The sequence below is a fragment of the Chlorocebus sabaeus genome, chromosome 21 (genome assembly GCF_047675955.1).
Source record: "Chlorocebus sabaeus isolate Y175 chromosome 21, mChlSab1.0.hap1, whole genome shotgun sequence".
NCBI classification, from domain to species: Eukaryota; Metazoa; Chordata; class Mammalia; order Primates; family Cercopithecidae; genus Chlorocebus; species Chlorocebus sabaeus.
This window is the reverse complement of record NC_132924.1, coordinates 29,106,903-29,125,359: the sequence shown is the minus strand read 5'-3', so window position 1 is coordinate 29,125,359 and position 18,457 is coordinate 29,106,903. Positions and strand designations below refer to the sequence as shown.

General features: G+C 42.3%; 1 protein-coding gene and 1 pseudogene across 7 annotated transcripts in view; both read right to left on the bottom strand.

Annotated features, from left to right (window-relative positions):
* LOC103226253 (protein C-mannosyl-transferase DPY19L1) overlaps positions 1-16,531 on the bottom strand; it is a 104,902-nt gene extending 88,371 nt beyond the window's left edge. For all 7 annotated transcript variants that reach the window (XM_073008982.1, XM_073008989.1, XM_073008988.1 and 4 more), the window contains exons 1-3: positions 5,128-16,531; positions 4,381-4,405; positions 3,713-3,800 (exon numbers count right to left, since the gene is read on the bottom strand). Coding sequence is in view for 2 of the 7 variants with exons in the window: in XM_073008989.1 (XP_072865090.1) it covers positions 3,713-3,733 (21 nt within the window). In the remaining 5 variants the exon portion in view is untranslated. The remainder of the gene's footprint in view (positions 1-3,712; positions 3,801-4,380; positions 4,406-5,127) is intronic.
* Positions 16,532-16,597: 66 nt separating this feature from the next.
* LOC140709644 (protein C-mannosyl-transferase DPY19L1-like) lies at positions 16,598-18,227 on the bottom strand (annotated as a pseudogene).
* Between the last annotated feature and the right edge of the window lie 230 nt (positions 18,228-18,457).

Genomic DNA, 18,457 nt, shown 5'->3' with positions numbered 1-18,457 from the left:
CAACACCTTAACGTCCCACTGCTAGTCTCTGGAACTGTGAGAAAATACATTTCTGCTGTTTTAAGCCACCTAGCTTGTTGTACTTCTTTATGACAGCCCTAGGAAACTATATCTTCCTTCTTTTGTAGGTTTGATTTTGGAAACATATCAAAAATTTAAAAATCCCTAAATATCAAAATAAAAATGAAAGAAAGGAATGAACTATTTATCAACTTGGGAGAAGATTTCAAGTAACAGTAAGATATTGTACTTTTACTGTATATCCCTAGTGGACTATATCCTAAGGTTAAAATGGAGCCCAAGAATTTGGCAGGACTGGTTTCACAAGTTACAGGTCACAAAGACCCTGCTAATAATACAGGATGCGGTAAAGAAGCCGGCCAAAACCTGCCAAAACCAAGATGGCAACTAAAGTGACCTCTGGTCATCCTTATTGCTCATTATAATACATTAGCATACTAAAGGAAACTCCCACCAGCAGTATGACAGTTTACATATGCCATAGCAACCTCTGGAAGTTACCCTCTATGGTCTGAAAGAGGGAGGAACCCTCAGTTCCAGGAATTCCCCTCCTTGTTCCCAGAAAACTCATGAATAATCCACCTCTTGTTTAGCATATGATGAAGAAACAACCTTAAAAACAATGATCCAGCAGCCCTCACAGCTGCTCTGCCTGTGGAGTAGCCACCCTTTCATCCCTTTACTTTGTTAAGATAAACTCATTTTCACTTTACTCTGTTGGCACATTCTTGAATTCCTTCCTGCCCAAAGCCAAGAACCCACATGGCCTCCTGCGCTGAGACCCAGTTCTGGGGGTTGCCCTGTGAAGAACCAAACTGCAAGAAAATCTTAAACTCTTTTCAGTAATCATATTTTTAATTATATCTTTGGTACTTTTATTCCTAACAAATCAATAATTTGAAACCAAGATTCTCAAACTAAAAGATTAATATCAAATAAGTAAAAAAAATTAAACTTGTTTCCATTTTAAAAATTAATATAAATTCATGATCTATCTTCTCTTTAAAAAAAAATTTTTGTAGCCTAATTCTGTTCAGTAAAAAGGCCAAAATACAATGGCCAATCTACTAGCAACGAGCATCTGCCACTGACAGGAATGGTGGCTCATTGGAAAACTGGCTGATGCCAGGTCTGAGAAGAAAATGCCTTGTAGTACCTGAAAGTAAGGAACCTATGGATACTAGTGAGGTCATATCAAGGGCAAACAGGGAGAGCCGTTGTTACTGGGGCCCTTGCTCCCAGAGCTCTCAAGATGGTGGCAGGCTGCTTCCAAAATGGTGGCAGGCCGCTTCCAAGATGGTGGCAAGCCTCATGTTCTCTGACCCGGGGTTCTCAGCCTCACAGATTCCAAGCAATGGACTCTTGGCCCGCCTGGTGAGTGTTATAGCTCTATTAGAAGCTGTGGGTCATGGAAGAGAACCGTGGAACCCAGTGACTAGTGTTCAGCTCAATTAGGGCAAACCCAGGCACTTAGCCATGCAGGAACAATGGCAACCCTTTAGCCCAATCGGGAGTGGCAATAGGCACCTCACTGGATTAGGAGCACAGCAGACACCCTGCTGGATCCGGAGGGATGGAAGTCGCAACAGCTGCAGTGGACAGTGAGTGAAAGCTCAGCTTGAGCCCTAACAAAACACCGACCAGAAGAGTGCAGTTGCAAGATTTAATAGAGTGAAAACAGAGCTCCCATATAAGGGGAGGGGACCCAAAGAGGGTTGCCTTGCCGGCTGGAATGCCTGGGTTTATATCCTGATCCTTGTCCCTCCCACTGCGCTCTCAGGCAATAGATGATTGGCTATTCCTTTACCTCCTGTTTTTGCCTAATTAGCATTTTAGTGAGCTCTCTGATTGGTTGGGTGTGGGCTAAGTTGCAAGCCCCGTGTTTAAAGGTGGATGCGGTCACCTTCCCAGCTAGGCTTAGGGATTCTTAGTCAGCTAGTCCTGTCTCTCACTGCAAGGGCTTTACTTGCTAAACACAAGAAGGTTTACAAAATATGTTAAAATCCATCATGTCATAATGATACTCCAAAAGAAGGTACTCCATTGATCACTACTAGAAGATGCTAGGGAAGCTACTCATTTTTCTGCAAATTGGTAAATAAAAAGAAAGAATAAAGCATTTTCCTGTCTTTCCTCTATGAAGTATACCTCAGAGAGAAATCAAAAGGTATTGTGTGAAAGTTCTTAATAGAAGAATTATAGCTAATAAGTGCAGGGGAAAAAATGATAGACTAGATATCACAGTTTGAGAAGGATAATGAAATAACTAACCTAGGCTGATGGCTAGGCTATAGGAGGAATCAGCATCACAATACCGGAAGCCAGTGATCAATCTCAACATCACAGAAAGTGAGACAACCAGATACGATGTGCCTCTTGGCCTGATACAATAGAAGTATACAGCATCACCTAGGAAGTATTCCTGCCAGAAAATAAGTCAAATCTTCTAATCCCGCCGGGCGCGGTGGCTCAAGCCTGTAATCCCAGCACTTTGGGAGGCTGAGACGGGCGGATCATGAGGTCAGGAGATCAAGACCATCCTGGCTAACCCGGTGAAACCCCGTCTCTAGTAAAAACTACAAAAAAATAGCCGGGCGAGGTGGCGGGCGTCTGTAGTCCCAGCTACTTGGGAGGCTGAGGCAGGAGAATGGCGTAAACCCGGGAGGCGGAGCTTGCAGTGAGACGAGATGGGGCCACTGCACTCCAGCCTGGGCGAGAGAGCGAGACTCCGTCTCAAAAAAAAAAAAAAAAAAAACTTCTAATCCATAAATGTTCAGGAAACTTGGGATACAGGAACATAATTGAAGAATGTGGATTATTGTGGGTATAGGACAAATCGCCTGGATTTCTCAACAAACGAATGGCAGGAAAACAAAACAAAAACAGGCAAAGGAATTCACATATTAAAAGACTTAAGATACACATCAACTACATGCAATCTGTAGGCACCGTTTGGATCCTATTCAAACATATCAACTGTTTTTCTTTTTTTTTTTTAAAGGTGCCAAACAGGATATTTAAATAGTGATTTATATTTGATGATATTAAGGATATTGTTAAACGTTTTCCAGTACCTCTTGTGCCATGGTTTTGTGTCACAGTTAAAACAATTCTTATCTTTAGAGACACTTATGAAAGTATGAAAGCATGAAATGATACAATGTCTAGGATTCCCTTTAAAAAGAGATAGTTGGCTGGGCACGGTGGCTCACGCCTGTAATCCCAGCACTTTGGGAGGCCGAGGCAGGCAGATCACGAGGTCAGGAGATCAAGACCATCCTGGCTAACATGGTGAAACCGCGTCTCTACTAAAAATACAAAAACAAAATTAGCTGGGAGTGGTGGCAGGCACTTGTAGTCTCAGCTACTCAGGAGGCTGAGGCAGGAGAATGATGTGAACCTGGGAGGCGGAGCTTGCAGTGAGCCGAGATGGCGCCACTGCATTCCAGCCTGGGCAACAGAGCGAGACTCTGTCTCAAAAAATATATATAATAATAAATAAAAATAAAAAAATAAAAAGACATAGTGAGTGGGGGTGTAGACGAAGGAAAACCGGCTGTGGCTGTCAGCTATAGAAGCTAGAGCATCCACTCTTTCTACTTTGGAACATCTTCAAATTTTCCATAATAAAAAATCTGAAATGTTTTTAAATTCCTAAAGTACTATGATGAAACACCAAATAAAAACTAACCATTTCAGTGTGAAAAGCCATCTCCCTTTCCAATGTTGAGAGGTGAGAAAAATGATGGTCATTTTCAAAGAGGTTTGTTATATGGCTCCTGGAAAAAGAAAACAAAGCAACAGTGTTAAAACTTACACTGTAAACATTATTTTTTAAAGTAAGCTAAAAGCAAAAATAAAAGTATCGACTAACTTGCAGATAATTTTGTAATAAAACTCAAATACAATAGTATCTACATTTGTTTTCCACTCAGTATATATTGCATTTATACTAAAATTTCCCTCTATAAAAAATCAAATTAGATTTTAAAATTAAAATGAACCAGAATATTTTAAGTGAAGCACAATAAAAGTATAAACTGTAAATGTCATTGGGTTACCATTTTAGAAACACCTAATGAAATTCATATTTCTATCTAGAAGATTAAAAAAATTAATCTCTCTCTCACCATGAACATATTAATGTTGAGTGGAGTCTCAAATATAGCCTCTCTTTTTTATTAAACAATTATTCTGACCCTGATTTATCAATTAAACTAGCTCTTTATACTACTATGTTACATGTAATACATATTCATACTAATCATGCTGAAATTATTCCTTTAAATGTGTGGGAAATAGCTTTAGTCAGTTATAAACATCTGCATAAAATACCGTAGGAGAAAAAAACAATCTTACCAGTGTCAACACTGGGCAAAAGCAGCTGTAAGAAAAAGAAATTTAAATTAGAATTTTAGCATAAACATGTTCATCTTACAGAAAAGTCATTTCAAAGATAAGCATTTCAAATACTGAAATGTGTAAAAAAGAATACTGGCTCTTCAAGAAAAGCCCCAGGGCTACATTTAAAATTGTGATTGATTGGCTCATAAGGGAATTAAGCATACAGCCACCATTTTCATTCACTCACTCATTCAACAAAATATATGAGGGCCTAATATCCGCTAATAGACAGAAACCATTAGATGGAAACTATCGCTAACAGAACTGAGAGAGGAATGGAATCAACAGGTAAAGATAACTTAGAATAAAGAAATATGGTAGCTTAGGGGCACAGGATTGGGGGTGGGAGAAAAAAAGGAACTACCACTTCTGATATACTGCTGCAATGCCTGAAATTTTATGACAAATCTTACCTGTGTTTTTAAACAAATTTAAAAGGAATCGAGTAAAGGAGAAAAAAAGAAAAGGTAAGAGAGAGAAAACAAGCTAGAAATAAAATCAGTCTCATACGAGAATCAATACCTTGCTATCTGTCCAAGTAGAAAGAACATACTAAGATGAACCTGAAAGACACCATTCAATTTTCTTATATCACAAGATACAGCTGATGGCAGGCTTCTGATTAAATAACTCTTAACTAAGGAATCAAACTATGAAAATACTCCTACATATGAAACCCAAGCCAGGTACAGTGGCACATACCTGTCGTATCCATTACTGGGGAAGCAGAAGCAGCATCATCTCTTGAGCCCCGGAATTCAAGGCTGCAGCAGTGTGCTATGACTGTGACTGTTAACAGCCACTGCGCTCTAGCCTGGGCAACATAGTGAGACTCTGTTTCTCAAAAAACAAAAAAAAAAAAAAAAAAAGGAAAGATAAAAAGGAGGAGGAGGAAAAAAGTGGGAGTTCAAGACAGCCTGGCCAACATGATGAAACCCCGTCTCTACTACAAATGCACAAAAAGTTAGCTGGGCGTGGTGGCAGGCGCCTGTAATCCCAGCTACTCAATACTCAGGAGGCTGAGGCAGGAGAATCACTTGGATCCAGAAGGCAGAGGTTGCAGTGAGCCGAGATTGCACCATTGCACTCCAGCCTGGGCAACAAGAGCAAAACTCCGTCTCAAAAAAAAAAAAAATGAGGGGTTTCTCTTTGGTCATCTCCATCCCTAGCACTTAACGACCTTCAGTAGCTACCTACAGCTATTATCACCAACACACTGGACTTTGTACCCTCCAAGGTGACTGCACAGCTATTTTCTGACAATTTTCTGTTTTCATTTTGATTTTCCTGCTCTTCGAACTACAAAGCCTTGCTAGGTTTGGCAGTTTTAATTTGTTTTCTATTTTGAATAGGGAAAGAAATCTATTTTGAATAGCAAAAGAAGGAATGCATTCTATTAAATAGAGATACTGAGTTTCGAAGGGAGAAGCAAGATTGTTTTTAAAATTCAGTCATAAAGGCCGGGCTTGGTGACTCATGCCTGTAATCCCAGCACTTTGGGAGGCCAAGGCAGGTGGATCACCTGAGGTCAAGGGTTCGAAACCATCCTGGCCAACATGGCGAAACCCCATCTCTACGTTAAAAAAAAAAAAAAAAAAGCCGGGCGCGGTGGCTCAAGCCTGTAATCCCAGCACTTTGGGAGGCCGAGGCGGGCGGATCACAAGGTCAGGAGATCGAGACCATCCTGGCTAACACCGTGAAACCCCGTCTCTACTAAAAAAATACAAAAAACTAGCCGGGCGTGGTGGTGGGCGCCTGTAGTCCCAGCTACTTGGGAGGCCGAGGCAGGAGAATGGCGTGAACCCGGGGGCGGAGCTTGCAGTGAGCCGAGATCGCGCCACTGCACTCCAACCTGGGCGACAGAGCAAGACTCCGTCTCAAAAAAAAAAAAAAAAAAAAAATTACAAAATTAGTCGGACACGGTGGCACATGTCTGTAATCCCAGCCATTTGGGAAGGTGAGGCAGGAGAATTTCTTGAACTTGGAAGATGGAGGTTGCAGTGAGCCAAAATCACGCCATTGCACTCCAGCCTGGGCAACAAGAGCAAAACTCCATCTCAATAAATAAATAAATAAAAATAAAATAAAATTCAGTCATGATTTGAAGAAACTACTGCTCCTACTAAGATCTAGAAACCAGTGGTCTACGTGATGATAGTTTTAAGGACAACTTCAGCTAATCAGAATCTCCTCCATATATTTTGCATTAAGCAAAACTGTGCTTTCCAACAGTTAAGAAAAAATTAGAAAACTTAATTACAATGAAAATGTCTAACATCTGTTTGTCAGTTGCAGTTGAGAGAGCCCTTTCACATATTAAGCAAAAATGATCCAGGGGTGCCTTTGAGGCAGATACGGGTCACATTTTCCCATGAGGCTCAGGGGCACATGACTGGGATGCAGCTAGGCCTGGAGGAAAACTGGGTTTCTCTGACTCCAAGTTCAGGCTTGAAGATGTTAAGCACATTCAACGAAGAGGATGCACTGGCACACAGGAGGAAATGCCTTAGAAATCACAAAAGCATCAAGGACAAAACCGTTTATTTTAAAGTGAATACAGTATATGAAAACAGGAGAGCATGGAAAGTATACATCACCATCCCAAAGCGGAATATAATTAGGCTTCTAAACAGAGAAATACACTAAGTAAACATTCACATATTTTAAATATGTATATATGTACAGATATTACAGTAGGCAATACTTAATACAACAACTGTTCAACATAAGTGTTTTGAAGACAATAAATTCTAATTTCCCTTAAAAGTCTTATTCTCACATAATATGAATACAGATGTTACCAGAAAAGGGTCCTGATCCAGACTCCAAGACAGGGTTCTTAGACCTTGCGCAAGAAAGAAATCTGGGCGAGTCCAAAGCAAGTTCATTCAGTAAAGGAATACAGAATGACTACTCCCTAGGCTGAACAGCAGTTTGGGCTACTGAACCAAGGATACTTATAGTTATTTTTTGATTATATGCTAAACAAGGGGTAGATTATTCATGAGTTTTCTGGAAAAGGTATGGACAACTCCTGGAACTGAGGGTTCCTCCCCTTTTTAGACCATAAAGCCTAACTTCCTGACATTGCCATGGCATTTGTAAACTGTCATGGCACTGGTAGGAGTGTCTTTTAGCATGCTAATGTAGTATAGTTAGTGTATAATGAGCAGTGAGAACAAGAGATCACGTTTGTCGCCATCTTGGTTTCGGTGGGTTTCAGCTGGCTTCTTTACCACATGCTGTTTTATCATCAGGGTCTTTGTGACCTATACCTTTTGCTGACCTCCCATCTTATCCTGTGACTTAGGATGCCTAACCTTCTGGTAATGCAGCCTGGTGGGTCTCAGCCTTATTTTACCCAGCCTCCATTCGAAATGGAGTTGCTCTGATTCAAATGACACTGACACAAACATTTCAAAATCAAACAGTAATATCTACACTAGTAATTTTCATACATTAACTTTCTCCTTATTGAAAAAATATGTATTTTACTGTTTTAAGAACAAATAGCTGGATAAGATACACAACCAAGATGATATGATCTGCTTCTGAGCATGCATAGAGAAGCTGTAAAACTTTAATAAACCTAATGGAAAAAGTGTAGAAGCTGCATCTCTCCACTACAGTAAAAAGAGAACCACACACACACAAACAACACACACCCAGGCCCATCATATTCAGCAAGAGATTTAACAAGTTCATTAACTGATAACCCATTCCAATGGTAAGATATGCATTCCCCTCAAATTGCAAGCTTCCCTTGGGTACCACGAATCTTGATTATCTCTTAATTTAAGTGACTAAGAAAACTGTGATAGTTTTTACTATTTTACTGTGTTGTTATGTCATTGCCAAACCAACAAACCAATAAAAAAAAGTCAGATTAGTTTTCAAAAATAATTACGAAAAAGAAAAAAGAGACTGACAGGTTGACCATAAAGATATAAAAGAGTGATTCCCCCAAATAACCAGAAGCCAAAGCAGTGCTCTTGCCAAAAGAGCCATAGGGTCTTGGGACACATGAGGTCAACCTCCCACTAATGTGCCTCTGACAGATGCCTTAGACTTTAGATCTGAAACCTACAACTTTACACAGATGTAATTAACAAAGCCAAGAGACCTCAACTTCAATCCTAAATTTCACCTGCTGAACTCAATAATGATACTGGGCCATTCACCTGGCCCTACTTTAGTTTTCTCAACAGGAAAAGTCTAGGAGGTAACCTTTAAGTTCTACATTTTTATAATATTCCCATGGATATGAAAGATGAGAAAAGAGTGAGAAATAAGGTCTCATTTTCAAAAAACAACAACTTTTTAAACTTAGTGGAAAACAATTATATAAGAACTTTATGATTAATATGAAAACCTGCAGAAGAAGATTCTGCTGTTGACAACTCCAGGACTGAAAAGCTGTATTATAAAAAGTAGTAATTACTGTTAGGAAATAGGAAACGTATTTGCCCGAAGGGCATAGTAGTAGCACTTTGGGCAGATTTTAGTATTAAAACTATGGATAAAGCCTCACTCTTCTCAATTACAACAATCTCCCTAAACTAATAATTTGTCTAGATAACAAGTTTTCAAAAGTAACTGGTCAAGTGACTTAGAATCTGTGTTTACAATTAGTGCTACTGTAAACTAGTAGATAAAATCACACGCGTTCATGATCAGTACAATAAACCACGCTAGAACTTCTGTAAGTGGTCTTGGTGACAGCTACGCTATTATGTTAACACTTGCTGCTATAATAAAGTTAAAATTACAAAGTGCCATCCAAACATTCTTTAGGTGATAGTGATCGTGCTGAAAAACACACCTGACAATCAGCTACAAATATAGAGAAAGATGCCAGAAAAACAGAAACAGCTATTCATTTAAGAGCCCTCAGGACAAAAATAATAGTGAGAATGCTGAGAAAATAGAAAGCAGTATTAAAGCACAAAAACATGCTACAATAGTTGTAGATTTATGTATTCTGAAGATAAATTATTCCGCTTTTTAAATGTATTTATATTCAATGATTCTTGATTGAACTACGAAAGGTCCTCCATGGAGAACTGATCTTCCCTGTGAAACAAGACTGCCCTTTATGAGATTAAACAACATCTGGACCTAGATACAGACGTAATTTTTACTAGCTTTGATGACTGGTAACCATTAGAACTAAATGGTTCTAATAGTAACTAAATAAAACTAGCAGCCTCTTCCCCTGGAAGAGTAATGTCCCAATGGTTTGGCTAATGTACAAGCTGATGGCAAAAGAACTAGCAAAACAGGAATTTAGGATTAAACATATGAATAATAAAGCCTAAAGCTACCCCATTTGGAAGTATGTACACAGGTTTATGGTCTCCATGACAATGTAGATTTAGTCAGTCCTCCATATCTGTCAGTTCCACATCCGTGGATTCAGCCAACCTCAGACTGAAAATAGTAGGGGGCAAACATCCATCTGTACTGAACACACACAGATATTATTCCCTAAACAATACAGTATAACAAATATATACGTAACATTTACATTCTATTAGGTATTCTAAGTAATGTAGAGATGATTTAAAGTATCCAGGAGTATGTGTGTACATTATAGGCAAATACTATGCCATTTTATACTAGGGACTTGAGCATCTGCAGATTTTGATATCAGAGGGAGGTCTTTGAACCAATCCCTCAGGGATACGAAGGAACAACTGTGCCTCATTAGCATGAACTTTAAGAAACATTAATATACCTAATACACTAAGAGAAATTAATACAGCCTAATAGGATAAGTATTTACAATGCAAAGCAGCCACTGTTCATATATTAGCAACATCCAAATACCCATATGTACATAAAATTGTATGTGCTCTCAGTATTGATGCCATATTATTGGCCAAAAATCAATCACAAATAGATAACATATGCTTATATTTATATAAACTAAACTCACCAAATTTGTTATTTGGATGCTAATGAGCATCACGTATTCAGAAACCTTCTAACTGCATCTTTTAATAATAAAATATGTTTAGGTGATTATAAACATTCTTTAGAGTTAGCGAGAAGTCTATTTTAGAAAGAAAAAAGTGGCTAGAAACATTAAAGAAATTCTTTAAAATCCCAAATTCCCACTGGCATGACCTCTGCGAATTAACAAAAACACACTCTCACAGTTGGTGCTCAGTGGGTCTACGTGTCTGTTTGACAGCAAGCACACCAAGATGGCTTGTGTCCCTGGGCCTCATGCTTACTTGGCTTTTCTTGGCCCTTATGCCACCCCTAATACGCTCTTTCTACTTCTTGTTCCTGTATCTCTAAGTATGACCCTCTTTTCCTTCTTTTTCCTGGAGAAGGAAGAAACAAGAAAACTAACATGCATTGAGCACAAAATGTTAGGGTTTCTCAGAATTGGACTCTAGGGCTTCATTGCTTTTGCTGTACTGTCCCCCTAGAGGAGACGAAACATAGCATGAACTTAGGAAACACATTGCCTGGGTCAAATCCCGGCCCTTCTACATTCTAGGGGTGACCTTGGACAAGTTACTTAACATCTGTGTGCCTCAGATTCCCCCCACGTGCTAAAACAAGCACAGTAATCATAGAGTCACGGTGAGGACTGAGTTAACAGTTAAATGAGTTCTTCTAAAGCACTTCGAACAAAGCCTGGTAAAGAGTAAGCCCCCTATCAGTATAAGATGCTATTGTTCCCATAAGCATGGAAATAGAAGTTCAATGGGAATACGAATTCAATTCCCCTTAATGTGAAAACCAATTTGCTGATGACTCCCTGTAGTATGTCTCCACTCAGACCTTTTCTCTCATATCCCACCACTGATTGGCATTTCTACTTGGACATCTCACAGGTGTCCCAAAAGTAACATGTCCAAGATAAAATTCTTGACCTTTTCCTTCAAACCCATTCCCTCATCCATACCCCTAGTCTTCAGTCTTCACTATCTTGGTGAATGCCAGCATTATTTACCCAATTAGAGAAGCCAAAAATGTACAAAGTATTCATAACTCTTCCCTTTCCCTCAATCCAAGCCCAATTCATAAGTCCTATCATTTTCACCTCCAAAACACATCTCAAATCGACCAACTTCTCTCCATCTCCACAGTCACTGCCTTCATCCAGGCCAGCAACCCTCTTGCAAGGTCCCTGAACAGCCACCTCATGGGTCTCTCTGCTTTTGTCCTTGTAATGCAACCACCCATTTCCCCAAGAGCAGATTTCTCAAAGTGAAAATTTAATCATGTCACTCTCCTCCTGTTTAGCATTCCTCAATGGCTTCCTTTTGCACTGAGAATAAAACCCAAGCTCCTTTTCAAGATCTGGCCCATGCCCATCTCACTTTGATGCACCTCCGCCCTCTCTTCTTTCAACATGCTAAGCTCTGTCCTACGTTTAGCACATGCTATTCACAATACTCTCTCTTCTTCTGTTCAGCTGACATCTTTTCTTTCTATCAGTCTCAGCTTTAAGGCTACCTCCCCAGAGGCCTTTCCTGACGCTACTTAAACTGGGTATTTCCTTTTATTTTTTTTCTGTCTCAGCTTGTTTCTTTCCCGCAGTGCAGTCACTCACAATGTGTAATTATATTCATTTATTTACCATCCCCCTTTCTAGAATGTAAGTTCCGTGAAGGTAGGGGTGACAGAGTCTCTTTCTACATTTTAGCCCCACCAACTAGCATCTGGCTTAGTAGACACTCAATGATATGGTATGATTGACTATGAATGAACTTACTGTGCTATTTTACATGTATTATCTCATTTATTCTTTACCATAATCAGACAAAGCATTTATTATCCCCATTTTAAAGACAAGCCAACTAAGGGTGAGAAATATCAAAGGGAGTGCAGGAACAGGATTCAAATGCAGGCCAGTGTTGAAATGGCTATGCTGCCTCCACCACACCACATTGCTCCCCCCATCTAGTCCCCAACAGCTAGATTCAACTCTCTGCGTCCACCCAGTTTCTGACCACTTCTGCCTCTAAGAAGTCACAAGTGTTTCCTATCATATGGGCTTCAAGCCTCTCATAAGCTGTGGAGAATAAAAGCAGTGGTCCTAAATGAGGCAATTTTGCCTCCCAGGGTATAATGGCCAGCATCTGGAGACATTTTCGTTGTCACTACTGGGGAGGTACTAATGGTATCTTGTAGGTGGAAGCCAAAGAAGCTGCTAAAATCCTGCAGTGCACAGGACAGCCCCCATGACAAAAAAATTATCCCACCCAAAATGCCACAATGCTGAGGCTGCAAAGCCTTGTCAATAAAGAACCAGGTTAGAGCAGGGGTACCCTTGCCATTGACCACAGGAACCAGGTGGGTAATGGGAATGAGTCAAACAGGACTGATGCAAAGCGGGGTAAAGGTAGTTTTTATCATCCACTTTTTCCATACTCAGGTTCTTTTTTTATTGTTTTGTAAATCGTATCTCATGTGAGTCTTTCACCACAGATGCTTTGTTTGCATGTCTAATGGGTATACCTTTTACTACCACAAAGAAAAGCACCCTTGCCATCTTCACTTGAAACACAGAGCCTTCTAAAGCTACCCTTTTGTCTTCTCTTTTCATAAAGGACACGGGTATAAAAAAATACGTCACTCTTCTCTTAACTCTAATTAAAATAACGGCCTAATCAGGTGATAAATGGCAAATAACAGCCCCAGTTTTGGGGAAACTGTAGAGATCAGGAGAAGCTGTGGCAAACTGGCCTGTCTGTGTCATGTCCTCATGGGGGGAAAGGGGGGACGGAGATTCATAGTTCTCGCAGATTGTTGCCATGTAGGAACATCAGCTCACTGATGCTAGACGCCTACTATCAAAAAGAGGCAGGACATTAACTTTTAAAAACTACTGATGCTTCCCTTCACCACCACCACCGCCGCCTCCACCGCCGCCACCGCTGCCACTACCCTCCCCATCCCAGATTCAGATTTAACTGGTTTGATGTTGGCTTGGATACCAAACTGTATTAAAGTTTCCAAGTGACTCTAATACACAGCTAAGACTGAGAAGCCCTGTTCTGGTCCAGGTCTTTCCTTTTATATGTGTACAAATCTGAGGCTCAGAAAACTAAATGCTTTGCTCAGGCACCTAACTAATTTAAAACAGGTTATGGAACCTGAAACTAGTTCCTGTGTTTTCAAACTGTGGGTCACAACACGGGATCATGAAATCAATTTAATGGCTTAAAAATAATATTTTTTTAAAAAGAATAGAAAATCAGAATGTACTATACATTATAGGGTTAAATATCATAACATGCATGAAAAAATGCTCATCATCACTGGCCATCAGAGAAATGCAAATCAAAACCACAATGAGATACCATCTCACACCAGCTAGAATGGCGATCATTAAAAAGTCAGGAAAAAACAGGTGCTGGAGAGGATGTGGAGAAACAGGAACACTTTTACACTGTTGGTAGGAGGGTAAACTAGTTCAACCATTGTGGAAGACAGTGTGGCGATTCTTCAAGGATCTAGAACTAGAAATACCATTTGACCCAGCAATCCCATTACTGGGTATATACCCAAAGGATTTATAAACCATGCTGCTATAAAGACACATGCACATGTATGTTTACTGCGGCACTATTCACAATAGCAAAGACTTGGAACCAACTCAAATGCTCATCAATGATAGACTGGATTAAGAAAATGTGGCACATATACACCATGGAATACTATACAGCCATAAAAAAGGATGAGTTCATGTCCTTTGCAGGAACATGGATGAAGCTGGAAACGATCATTCTGAGTAAACTATCGCAAGGATAGAAAATCAAACACCGCATGTTCTCACTCATAGATGGGAAATGAACAATGAGAACACTTGGACACAGGAAGGGGAACATCACACACTGGGGCCTGTCATGGAGTGGGGGAAGGGGGGAGGGATAGCATTAGGAGATATACCTAATGTAAATGACGAGTTAATGGGTGCAGCACACCAACATGGCACATGTATACATATGTAACAAACCTGCACGTTGTGCACATGTACCCTAGAACTTAAAGTATAATAATAAATAAATAGATACAGCTCCAGATTAGAAAATATATACATCGTGACATGAAACTTTTGTCTTAAATATATGCATATAAGTGCTGGTTAGTCTCCATTTACCTCTTCAAATCCATTCTTGTCCCTTCTCTACCCTGTTCTCAGCCCCAAGAGGCTAACCCTACAGAGTGTTTCAGCTGTGCCCCTTGCCCAAGGGTTTCTACTAGCTTCAGCCAGGGAGAGACACTAGAGGGAGACCAGAGGGTGCAGGGAAAGTGCTTGAGGTCACTCTTCTGGAGTGACTTCGCTCCCCCAGCACAGCTCTCACTGAGTGCAGCCTCTGATAAAGCTCCCCTTTCCCTTCAGACCCAGAGGTGGTAGCACCTTCCTGTTGGTGACAATCCTTGGGTGGTGATTCAATATCCTTTGTGGGTTCTTTAAACCTGCCCACACTTCTGAAAATACTCCATTGTTTCCTGACGGAGCACTGGCATACATAAATAGATCAACAAACATACAGACTTATGCATATATGTACTGAGTTGCATTTTGGAAGTGTGAACAGGTTTAATATAAACTGTATTGTTTATAATGTGGGCTGTGGTCAAAAAAGTTTGGGAAACATTGTTAAGGTTCTTACTATGTCACAGCTGCCTCTGCATGAGGAAGCTATCAGGTTGAAACTTCTAAAAATATACATGTCAAGAACCCCTCTTTACAAATGTTACCACTAAGTAAGTAGCAAATAATGCCCCAAAATCAGAAAAACATATAGTTATTAAAACAGACTTTGCAACAATGCTTAACACTGCCCAACAGTGGAAAGACCATGTTGGTAGGCAGTGAGTTCCTCATCAGTGATTAGAACCTATGGAGGAAAGCCCCAGTCAGTTTCTAACTCTTAAAAATGTGTGTCTCTATCATGGAGCTTCAAGTTACAAAATTACTTTCTAAATAGAAATGAATCCATTTCTGTCTAGCTTAATATTTAGTTGTTGTAACTGTTCTTTTTTGGATCAGTTACAAATGAACTCTTGATGAACAAAAGAATATGCAATGCAATGTGGAAAACCAAACAGCTATTTTAAAGTCCCACACTGAAATACTGTATAATGTCAGCTCAACTCTCACTCACCCTGGGAGGCGGGAAGGAAACAGGAAATAAGGCAGCTTTCAAAAATGTCCAAACTCTGCTCCTCTCTGCAGGATCTGAGTGGTTTTTTGATGCTGTGGCAGGGCATAATCGTGGGGAAGAAACAGGTCTGACATCAGTCTATGAGGGTACAGAGCCAGAGAAAGAAGCAACCCAGGCCCAATCATTCAGCAGAATCATCTCTCAAGGTGCCCTGGGGCCTCATGCAGAGGGTTAACAAGGACAGTAAGTCTCTAGACCTAGGTCTGTTCATCCAGCTTCCACACATCTGATGATCATGGTCCAGGGTACACCCAAGAATACGGTCTACCACATTCACTGTACCTCCTTTCAATGCTCAAAGGGGCAAGTCAAGCAACGTGCTATACTGTTACATTAATACAAAACTGTATTTAGGTATGGGCATTACTAAATCCAAAGATAAGTCATCCAAATATAAGTCATGCATCCATCCAAAGAAGACACAAAGGAAATGCAATCAAAAAGGAAAATATGCAGAAAATAGCAATAAATATCATTATTCTAAGATTTGTTACCGTACCATCCCTGAAGAAGCAATGCTATTCTATATTTTACTACAAAGTGGTTAATGTTTATACTAGTCATTCAATAAAAATGCAACTCCATCCTGTCATCAGATCTCAAATCAGCATCACATATTTGCTTTTATTACAACAACTACAATGTGTCAAGTGCTCTAAACACAAAGTATCTTCCCATGTATCACCCACCCCTTTTAGTTATGATCCTTAGCAGATCCCTGTGGATCCCTGTGGAGTAAATTCGCCATGTGATAACCCCCGACTAGCAGAGAAGATTCACAAAGGCAGGAACCTGAAACTTAAACCAAACTGAACCGCTGTGTACTAGATCTGAAAGCTCTGCCTCATCCACCGTAACGTGCTGCCTCCCCAAGGTGAGCTTTTCTAACCTGCACACTAGCCAGCTTTTCAAGCTCACTACTGAGAAAAAAAAAAAAAAGGGGGGGGGGGGGGCGGGGACTTGCTAGGGAAAAAAAACCTCAGTTTTTCTAGGCTTGAATCTGCAATAGGGAAAAAAAACTACCCTAAAAACAACCTTCTTGAGCCCATTAAAACATACACACAGAGATGACTAGCTTTTTATGATTGAGTGGCTTTTAGTGGTGGCTGTGATCTCAGGGGAAGCCAATTTGCTGTGTCCTATTCCTTGACTTATACGTCTGTACTCCAACTCCTGGCTAAGGGAACTTTGGGTCACCAAGGTAATTTGAAAATATACTAAGGGATAAAGCAACAGTAAATAAATAGTTCAGTAGCCAAAAGCCCAATGAGGAATATAGAAAAGCAATGTTACAGCATTTCACTAGCTGACTTATAAAAATTAGGCCTGTTATCCAAACTGCTATAACTTGCCTTATCGAAATGTCAAACAGGAAACAAAGGAAACCTGAAGTCAGTCCGAAACATAACGAATGCTTCAACTTTATTTTTTTCAGCACATCATTACACATTATCCATTTGGTGCACGGCAGACGGAGGGGAGGAGGGCCCTCCTCACTAAAGGTTCCCAGGCCAGCAGGGAGGATTAAGGCTCGGGCGCCCCAAACACAACACAACCTAGAAAGTGACCTGTGGAGGGGAATCACAAATAAAGCGCCACCAGCGGCGTTTGCGGCCAAGAAGAAAAAAGCACGCTAAAATTTAATTATAAGTTTAAGCAACTCTCTAGGACATGGAAAGTGCGTTTGCTTTGAGCTCCACGGAATCGTTTCGAAGCCAAAGCAAACCATCCTGGCGGTCAGAGGCTGAGATAACGGGGAAGGCGGCCGGTCATGCCAATCAGCAGCGCCCAAGTCTCGTTAGCTAAGACCTGCCGCCTGCGGCCAGGCCAGGCAGCTGTTGATCCCCGGGCCATTCTTTTAAAGCCCAGGCAGAGCGCGGGTGGGAAGCATGCGAGGAGAGCTGAGCCAGGGAATTGGGGGAAGGAGAAGGTAAGAACGTCCCAGAGAAAAAGTCGGAGAGGGCTGCAAACTGGCTCGTCCGGCCGGCGGGGCTCGACGCGGCTGAAGCAGAGGAGGGGAACCAAGGCGAGGGGAGGGGGCCCGCACCTCAAAGTTCCGCATCCCGGCTTCGCCTGCGATCGGGCTGCTCACCTAACAGGAGCGTGGTCCAGGTCCGGCCGCGCCCCGCGCGCCGCAGGCCCAGAGCCCAGCGCAGCCGGGCGGCCAGGCGCCCCCCGAGGGCGCCCCTAGCGGGCGGTGCGACGGGCTCGGCGCGGGGCCCCTTACTGCCCGCGGCGCCCTTGCGCCCTGCGGACGGCGGCGCGCGCTCGGGCCCGGGTTCCCCGGCGCCGACGTCCCGCGCCCCCCTCAGCGGCGACTGCGAGATGCAGGGCTGCTGGGGCGGCTTCGGGCCGCCTCCCGGTGCTTGTTCTGCGTCTGCAGGACCATCTTGGCATAGTCGCGCCCGCTCCCTGCGCGCGCCCGAACGGCGGCCGGAGAACGGCGGGCTGGCTGGGCGGCCGGGCGCCGCTCACTCTCCAGCGGGCGGGCGGAGGGCAGGTCAGCCCCTCCCAGCGGGCCGGGAGGCGGGGAGATCGCTGAGGCTGGGCGGCTGCTGCCGGCCTGGAAGTACCGCCTGGAGGCAACGCGTGACTCGCTAGCCCGCCGCCGTTGCAGCGGCTCCGGTTGTCACGGCGACCGCCCAACGCCGGGGGGCGGGGAAGGGGACACCCTGCGAGCGGCCGCGGCCCCGCCCCCGCCGCCCCTCTGCGCCCGACGCGCGCTCCAGGCCGGCCAGCGCGCACGCGCGGACTTCCGGCGCGGGAAGAGCCCACCTAGCTGACGCTTGGCTACCCGCACCTCTTCGGGGCCCGCGCGGGGCTCGGCCGGGCAA